The 9,616-nt window shown below is 43.6% G+C and overlaps 1 protein-coding gene across 1 annotated transcript; it reads right to left on the bottom strand.

The window, feature by feature from the left end:
• Positions 1 to 433: 433 nt before the first annotated feature.
• On the bottom strand, positions 434 to 1,798 carry LOC100246364 (uncharacterized). Its single transcript, XM_002266483.4, has 2 exons — positions 1,302 to 1,798; positions 434 to 1,107 (listed from the first exon to the last, which is right to left on the bottom strand). The coding sequence occupies exons 1-2, from the start codon at positions 1,547 to 1,549 to the stop codon at positions 672 to 674; spliced, it is 684 nt and encodes a 227-aa protein (XP_002266519.1). The 5' UTR covers positions 1,550 to 1,798; the 3' UTR covers positions 434 to 671.
• Between the last annotated feature and the right edge of the window lie 7,818 nt (positions 1,799 to 9,616).

Raw genomic sequence — 9,616 nt, 5'->3', positions numbered from 1 at the left:
ATAGGTTTTTTCTTATTTAACTTACTGAGTAATCACTAACTTACGGTTTTTGTAGCCAAAAGTAAACAATGCAAGCTGGGAAGTAGCAGGTATTAATTTGTTTGTACTTGATTTGGGTTAAAACTTTAAGGTAGTGATGTTATTTTTTGGAGATTACAATCGTTCGTTGGCCAGGAAAAAACCAAAAAAGAGCATTAGAATGTATAGCATCCTATACACTAACTGAAAAGGCAATTCAAAGAGTTGAAGTCTGAGATACCTATAAGACTGAGGCATCCGGAGAACCATACGGATAAAGAGAATATATGAGTGAAGAAAAAAATATTTGCAGCAGTAGGATGTAGGCTTTGCTGAGAGCTAAGCTGTATGGTTCATAAAATATAGTATCTGTCTCCAGTTGTTTCGTGTGCAACCCTTTCCCATGCTTCATTCATTTGGGTCTAAAATCGATATCTTATTGCAGTCACCAACCAGTGCCTGGTGATGGCCCAAATATCCAATATTTTATGAAGGGTTCATTTTCATGGATGACAATACAGCACCCAGAATGGATCTTGGGCACATGACAACTATGCTTTTAAATAACACAACCGGACTTCGACATACGACTAAAATTTCTTATTACAAGAGCACGGATATTGTGATTCAGCGCACCTACTATTATCTTCTTCTCAGAGGGCACCCACCTCATCTTCCATATCAAACATCATCCATATCTCGTTCACTCTCTCCTCGTATTCAAATGGAGAATTGTATTGTGCAACCGTATATGTGGAGGTCGGGTCATCTGGCCTGCTTTTCTCAATGGCTGCAGACCAGATAGAGCCTGCAAGACTGGCTTCCAGGGCCGCGGCTTCCTCTCCAACCTCGGAGTCAGACACGAAACCACTGAATTGTCTCACTGCTGCGTATGCAGGCCCCCATTTTTGGACATGGAGGCCTTTTGCCGGAGGTGGGTTTGCTTGATTTTTCTTAGGGACGTAGAAGCTGACAACAAACGAAGATTCACAGAAGGGTCCATCACTTGGTGAGACTTGGGTGATGACTGGAGCTGTCATTTCTATATGTTCTTGGTACTCGTTCTTCCCTTGGATGTAGTCAAATAGCCTGTTAGAGTAAACAAAACAACAGTGGAAAAGGAAATGAATATTGAATAGGAAAGTTCACATAACATCTACAATGAAACAGCCTCAACATTTTTCAAATAATAATAATAAACCCTATATTACTCCGATTCAGAAGAACAAGCAAACGCATGTAGTAATAAAGGGCCAGGAGTAAGAAGCGTATATCTATCTTACTGTAAGAAGCTATCTCTAGTGGCATCAACAAGGGAGATATCTTGAATGGGAGAGGTTGATATCCAGACAGTTGAATTATAGCGCCGAATTTCATAGCCATTTCCAGCCTGAATTAGGTCGTAGGTGGGGCACTCGATGCGGCTACACGTTGGTGGAAACAACCCCGTGCTCTTTTGAGAATTGGGTATGATGGAATTTGGAAGCAGACTCAAGAGCAGTGAGAGCTTGAAGAGATGAAATGCAGACATGATTGGTTGGTGAATGATTCACCTCTCTTCTGCCCAAAACCCTATCCAAGATGGTGGCCTACCTTTTGCCTTTTGGAGACAATAAATGCATAGCGTCCACACATTTATATATATAGGACTCGTTCCACTTCTCACCACAATATCCCATCTATCCCTCAAACCATTAGGTGCTTTGGAAGAATTTTCCTCTGGTTTTGTCTTTTCGGTGTGTGCGTACTTTGATAAAAAGGCTAAACCTGTTTGAGATAGTTCTCAAAATCAGGTTTACGATTGCTTTTCAAAATAAAAATCTACTTGAAAATTTAGAATATATTTTAAAAAATAATTTTTATAAATAATACTTTATTTTTAATCATTTTTGTATTTATATTATTAATTAAATATAAAATATTTATTACATTTGTTTTTATTTTATATAACTAAAATAAATTATTTAAAAACAAATAATTTAATAAAAATAGTAGTTTAATATATTTTTAAATATCTTAAAAAATCAAATTTTTATAATTATTTTGATCCGTGTCTAAGAGATGAGTTTTTGAATGTTAATAGCTCGTAATGCTTGAAATGGCAATTTTGTGATTCTAAGCGGTTTGTGATGGCCTTTATAAATTTATTGTAAAAGGCTCGGTTGATTACACGTGGTGGTAAAAATCACCCCAAGTTAGAGAAGCAATAGTAGCCAATGGAGGTTGATGATAAGTCACTTGTTTGTCGTTATGCGCATTAGTGAGAAGGAAGCCGCAGAAGGCCGCAATCTTTAGTAGATACTTGCCAACAAAAGAGCCAAATGGATGGGGAGGCCGGAAGGGACTATCAAATTGGGTTGTATTGGAAAAAATCTCATGGTGAGGCCGGGAGGGACTATCAACAACTGGGGTTGTATCGGAAAAAAAATCTCTCCCTATACATATATACTACTACTACTACTATTACTCCCCCTAATTTTTTTTACCATGTTTTTATGTCTTCATATTTCTCAAGCAAAAAGAAATGTCTTCTTTCATCATAATATTTTTTTAAAGTGTTGCTAAAGTCACATGTGGATCCAAAAACTCCCTCTAAGATGTTTCCAAAAATGGTTTAAGAGTTAATGTCAAAGCTAAGTAACAGGCAGGCCATCATAGAGCACAATGAATGATTGAGTAGAAGGGGATCCTATATGTGTCCAACATGAAAGCATAAGGCAAGGAATAGTAAGTAAAATGAATAACATGTGCTATGAGGACAAAATGTAGGGTCTATGTTACTTTTAGTCCTTTACACAATTCAAAATTTTTATGGGATTAGAGCTTGAACCTATAATCTTAGGCCTATACAACACATTTCTCACCACCAAGGCAAGTTGCCCTCATTAAACATAGGTTACATATATTATACATGTTGGGAACCTTGGATATCTCCATTCCTTGTCCATGGATCTCATAGGGTGCATGTAAACTATCCTAGGTGTTGATACCTGGTCAACTGAGGACGGATTCCTCGCCTAGATGTGATAGTGAAAGTTCTTGTTCCGGTGCTCGAATCTAGGCTTTCTGCTTCCCTGCACAAAGATGCTTGGACGGGTTGTCCGAGCACACCCTCCAAAGCCTGAGTCAGACTTTGGGAATGGATGGAAACTCCAAGAGAGAGAGAGAAAGAGAGCTCACAATATCGTCTCTTCTGCTATAGTATAATAGGGTTTTTATAGTGTTTAAATGAGGAGAAGGGCTCAGTAGTGCTGAGTTGGCTCCTATGGTGATGATGGCACATTAGTGACAGGGCAATCATCACCTTTACAAGGCGACTGGGGGTTGTGTCAGACGGTGTGTCATGACACAGCTTGCCATCCTTTCAGTCTTTTTGATGGCCTGAGGCTTGACGTGTTTGTCTATTGAAGTAGATGTGAGGACGAGAAAAATCCCATAAGTTGATATAGTGTCAGTCAACCAAGGCCTCACATATCAGAGAAGATTTGAGGCTATCAGGGAGATGCGGGCAGCTCAGCAGCACAAATGGCCCGGACAGGATGTCTTCAGATGCCTTGAAGGTTGTCCGAGCAGTGATGAAAGAAATGACACGTGGCCTAGCTAGGACGATGCCACATGGACGGGCTCGTGGAAGTATTCGTGGGTGGACACGTGGCATAAGGCCCCCACAAGGCCCTCTTTCAACATGTGCACTTATGTGCGGGTAAGGGCAAATGAGCTGAAATTGTCCCTTGGAGTCCCCCTAGTGTAAGTGAGACACGTGTTAATTGCTTATAGGAGGGATACTTCCACTGAGGCGTTTTGTCAGGCAGCGTGTAGCTTCGGGGTGTGTTTTTTGACAGCTGTCTTTTGGGATCCCTAGGGTTTTGGTCCCTCATGAATAGGGAACCCTCAAGCCTTTTGGGATTTCACTTGGACGTTTCTTGCTCTTAAGGTTTTTTCTCAGCATTATCCCCTTTGCACTCTACATCCTGCAATCTCCAATCATCGCTTTCTTGTTGCCTTACCATTCACTTTCTCTAACGGCTCTTGCATTCTACACTACTGCAACTTCGGTGGTCGTCCATCTTCCCAGTGGTCCCGTCATTTTTACCAGTTTTGTTTGTGATAACTCATCTTCTGTCAGCGATGTTTTTTCTGAGTTTCGATAAGACACTATTCCTTCGCATTGGCCTCTTACTTTCCATGCTTGTTTAGTTCCTGTTGGGATTGTTTTTGAGTTTGCAACTTTACTAGGTACAATATGGGCACTGCGGCGTGTAGAATGCTGGGTTTTCTGGTAGTTTTCTAGGTAGGGGAACTGCCGCTGGTGTCAGGTTTGATAATGGTCTTATCAGGACAAGGGCTTTTGTAGTTTGGTTTCTGTTAGGGTCAAGACCCCTGTGGGGTATGGTTAAGAGGGAGGCCCTTGGTTGAGGTTTGCCTTGTAGGTTGGGCCAAGTGCTTTACCTAGTAATGGTCCTTAGGTCCGTGCAAGTTGATTTCTACATAGCTAGGGTACTACTCATGAGTAGGAAGGCCGGGTGACTGCTTTTTAATGTTCGGTCATTGTGCCGTGCAGGTCTTACTCGACCCATTGCTTCATAATGTCATCACGAGGGGGTGTCACTTCTACCAACGCAACTGGTAAGGATAAGAAAGGTGTCTGACCAAGATAAGGTGTCGGATGCGAAGATGCGGAGAAGTCCATTGAACTTCTTACTGAACCGGAGTTCAGGGAGCGCTTCCGCGTTCTGTATGGGGTTGCAATCCGTTTGATGGGTGGTGGCCTAGTGTCAACTGAGAAGGTGCCCTTTAATGCCATTATTTTTAGCAAGGAGCAATTCAATGAAGGGCTCCACTTTCCTTTTCCTTCCCTCTTCAAACAGTTTCTTCACTTTACAAAGATTCCCTCAATCTTGCTTCATCCGAATGTGGTGAGGGTGTTGATGGTGTAGCATTTTGAATATGCTATACCACTTAGACCTTTCCTTGCAAGATGTGCTATTTATTTATACCATCAAAATGAGTAGAAAGGAGATTTTCAACTTGTCCGCTCATATTCCATCCCTTCAACTGGTGATCAGACTTCTAGATTCCACCAAGGGCGCGACAAAACGACATGTTGTTGTCTTAGGCCCTTGGGTTGACTCATATGAGCATCCAGATTAAGAATTTGAACCTCGTCGTTCGTTGGGGATTTCGAGTAGAGATTGTTGTTCTTTTGTTCTTTTATTTATAATTATGGGATTGTTGCTGATGCACATTATTTGGTGTATTACAGGAAAGAGGGGGAGAGGCCAGCTGGTAGAGTGGGTGGAGAAGACTTCATTTGACTAGCTGAACAAGCTATTTGTGATTTCTGCAAGTGAATGGAATTATGAGACCCTGTTGACTGATCAGAATTTGCTAGCAGTGGTCCGGGACTCCCAGTCGTTCGTCATCCCCACCCTTCCTCATTTTATGTCTTGAGTGTTGGTGCCCGACGAACACCATGTGTTGAAGGATCTCCCTTTCTACGAGGAAACCAGGGTAGCAGACGTGAAGGCAAGGCAAGACCAGCTTGATCAAAGAGAGAAGAAACGTTAAGAGGGGACTCTGAGATAGGCTTTAAGCGCAAGTCGTCCAACCACCAACTCTACTGCTCATCCCCATTCCAAAAAGAAGTCCATTCCTCATCTTGTTGAGGAGACCTTGGACTTATCTCCTTCACCTTCTGTAGACGTTGGTACCAACCAGGACTCAATTGGATCGCCTTCGGTGGGAGACAGTTTGAACCAGGAGCTTGAGCCAGTGGTGCCCTGCATAACCCTTGAGCTAGAAGGAGGAGGAGGAGAAGGAGGAGGAAGAGAAGAAGAAGAAGAAGAAGAAGAAGAACAGATGGCTCCGAACCTGAGGGTCAATTTCAAGGAAAGGCAGCGTAAGCGCCACTTTGAAGCACTTTTGACTACCCCTCTACCTGCTAAAAAGACTCCCCCAAAGGTTTCTCGCAAGGAGCTGGTTTTGGATGCTTCTATGGTGTAGGTGCCTCATTTTGATGTTGTAAGATCTAGGCAGGAACTAATTGTAAGTTCTTCTAGAGAGGACATTTGCCCGACGGATGCAATCACTCTGGGTGGCAATGCTAATGAGAGAGACGCTCCAATCAGTTCTCTAGATTGGGAAGAGATAGGGGCGTTACTAAAGGTAGTTCCTTGCTTTATTGCGCCCGAGCCTCCAGTATCAAGCGTAAATGCCTTTTTTCCCCTCACCCGTCATCATTTTGTTAAGCTGTTCGGCGACCCTTGCCTTGCTGGGGTGGTTCGCCCCTCCCATGGCACTTTGGAGTCTGCACTTCAGTGTACTTATCCGATGCAAAAGTACACTGCTGAGGAGACATCGGAAATGGTAAGGTTCGCTCCCTTTTTGCCCAAGTTTACTTAACGTCCGAATTTGACACTTGGTTCAATGCCTTAACTTGTTTGTGAAACGGGCTATAAAGCGTCCCAACACAGTTAGGCGGCCTATGAGGCGCTGCATTTCTTTTTTGGAACTTGGAGGAAATGTCTCCATGACGGCTTTGATCTGTTCTGGATTGACTTTTATTCCCCTTTGTGTAACCATGAATCCCAGGAACTTGCCTGTGCTGACACCAAAGGCGCACTTGGTCGGATTCAGCTTCATGTTGTATGCTTTCATCAATCGAAAGGTTTCTTCTAAATGCTGAGTGTGCTCGCTCTTGGTTTTGTTTTTTACCACAATGTCGTCAATATACACTTCCACAGTCTGGCCGATTAGTGGCTTAAAAATATTTTTCATTAGTCTTTGGTAAGTAACTCCAATGTTTTTAAGTCTGAATGGCATGACCTTGTAGCAGTATAACTCACATGGTGTCATAAAAGAGGTCTTTTCTTCATCTAGTTGGAACATAGGAATTTGATGGTAATCAGAGAACACGTCTATGAAAGAGAGCATCCCGTGACTGGCAGTGGAATCCACTATCTAGTCTATCCGCGACAATGGGAAGCTATTCTTTGGACAAGCATCATTCCAGTTGGTGTAATCAACACAGACTCGCCATTTACCTCCCTTTTTTGGGACAACCACCACATTTGCCAGCCACTCTGGATACTTAACCTCTCTTATAAACCTTGTTGCCAACAACTTGTCTACTTCAGCCTGAATAATCTTTTACCTGTTTAGATGGAAGCGTTAGACCTTCTAGCGGATAGGCCGTGAGGAAGGTATAATGTTGAGCTTATGTGAGGCTATTAAAGGATGGATCTCGGGCATGTCAGAGTGGGTCCATACGAAGATGTCTTTGTTTTGATGAGAACTCCTTTGAGGGCTTCCACCTCTTCTGGTGTTAAGAGGGAGCTGGCATAGGTAAAGTGGTCACTTTCTTCTGAGAGATGTATGGTCTATAGGGGGTTGGCCATCTGCGGATCTCTCTCCGCCAGGCTCTGTAATTGCTATTACTCCATTGCTCCCGTCGGTTCCATGGGCGGCTCGCCATCACTAGTGGACCCGACCTCTCGTGCTACCTAATAACATTGGTGTGTAGCTAGTTGGCTTCCATAGAGGTTGATATGTCTGTTCTCAATGAGGTGACTTACCATTTGGTGATATGTAGACATGATGACCTTTGTGCCATGCAGCCATGTGCACCCCATGATGGTGTTAAAAGGGGACAAATCTTCCACCACTGAGAATTGCACATTATGGACTATTGGCCCGGCTTGGACGAGTAGCACGACATCTCCTAAAGAGGTGGTTGAAGCTTTGTTGAATCCTGATAGTATTCATCTAGGATTTTCTAGAGCGGATGGCAGGAATCCTATTTGTTTAAATGCAGACATCTGTAATAGGTCGACTGAACTGCCTGGATCAACTAAGATCCACCTTACATCGAAGTCGTTGGTCCCTAAAGTCAGAATCAGGGCATCTTCATGGGGCTGTAACACCCAGTTGTGGTCCACTGGAGGAAAGGTGATTACCCCATCTATTAGGTGCGTGCCCCCAGGAGGCAAGCCAGGTTGGATGGAGATAACCTGCTCTTGTACGGAGGCAGCGTAAAGTAACCTTTGCTTCTTTCGTTTAGAGTTGTATTTTTCGTCAATGGTCCCCCCATGAATGTAGTTGATTACTACTTTAGGAGCCGTTGAAGTTATGGGGGCCATGGTGGCTGGATTTCGGGCTACCTCCCTATGTTTTTCCTCTTATTGGACATACTGTTTCAAATGCTCGACTCTTATTAACTTTTCCACCAAGTAGTAGAGGCTTCTGCATTGCTCCGTGGTGTGGTCATGTTCCTTATTGTAGGACCTCAAGCGCTACCAACTCTCCTAAAAGCAATTACTGTTAGGAAATGCGCATACCCTAGCCTTATAGTGCATTCACCTAAGCGCCCATGGCGAACACAAGGGGAGTTGATGGACGCGGACAACCCGCTGATATGCCAACACTTGTGATGGACACACTTTCTACTCCTGTCTCTTTTAGTCGGATCTGTTTTTATTGGCTCTAGCCATCTGAAATCATATAGTTCACGGATCATGGGGAGGAGCTTTTCATATGAAATGTTAAGGGGGGTGAGGTTGGCTTGGTTTGACTACTGCTGCCCGCCTTGCTCTCTACCCATTTGTCTCTGTTGGCTCGTGGCCTTAGAGCTCCTGGTTGAGTCATTTTTGGCAGGTCGACTGGTAACCAGGACCTACTGAGTAGCTGCACAGACGTCATCCTCAAGCAAGGAATATTTGTTTGCTCATTTAAATAAATCATTTATGGTTGTCAGAGGCTTCTTAGCGAGGGATTCAAAAGAGCGTGTACCCGGGTAGATACTCATTTTAAAAATTTGCAGGATGACGTCCATGCTGTAAGATTCTACTTGGAGCACGGCCTGAACCGCTTTACAAATTCCCTCAATGATTCATTTTCCTGCATTTTTATGTTCTATAAGGTACCGATGTTTTGTTTATGTCATGCTGAGCACAAATATTGTCCCACGAAGGCCTCCGACAGATCCCGGAAGTTATTCACGGAGTTCATCGGGAGGCGGTGGAACCATGAAAGAACCTAGCCCTAGAGATTGGTTAGGAAGACCTTGCACAGTAGCGCATCATTCCCTATGTCAAGGGTAATGAGTTGCCTGTAGTGCATAATATGGTCAAATGGATTGTTAATTCCATCATATGTACATAATTTTGGTACCACGAACCCTCTTGGGGGGTTGTAGTTGATGATGTAAGGGGTGAAAGGCGTGGAGAGCATGTCGTCCAGTCGCTTGCTGACAAAGCTGGGGGGACCCCTACTGACCAGATCCCCCACTGGTTGTTGTACTAGCCAATGAGGGAGCCGGTTAGTTGGTAGGTGCAACTGAGGGGCTAGGATATGCTTCCTAGGCTGTCATTTCATGTGGCTTTTCCCCCATGCCAGGCACCTAAGGCCCTAGCCTTGCATGCATTGCGTCCGATAGCTGGGGCTTTCTATCGCGCCTTCTTTTCGCTGAGACGCGAGTGGATTCAAAGCTTTCATCCCGCGACATGTGGTAGGCTGGCAGGGATCTTTGTTCAGGCTACATTCCTTGTTCATTATAAAGGAACTTTGCATTCCTACGATATGTCGCCTCCTCGTTTTTCCT

This window comes from Vitis vinifera, chromosome 19 (assembly GCF_030704535.1).
Source record: "Vitis vinifera cultivar Pinot Noir 40024 chromosome 19, ASM3070453v1".
NCBI classification, from domain to species: Eukaryota; Viridiplantae; Streptophyta; class Magnoliopsida; order Vitales; family Vitaceae; genus Vitis; species Vitis vinifera.
Note: the sequence above shows the minus strand (reverse complement) of the source record. Positions and strands in the feature narration are given on the sequence as shown.

Coding starts and splice junctions, on each gene's coding strand:
- LOC100246364 (XM_002266483.4), bottom strand. CDS start 1,549: ATGTCTGCATTTCATCTCTTCAAGCTCTCACTGCTCTTGAGTCTGCTT. Junction 1,108..1,301: donor ACTAGAGATAGCTTCTTACA/GTAAGATAGATA, acceptor TTACTCTAACAG/GCTATTTGACTACATCCAAG.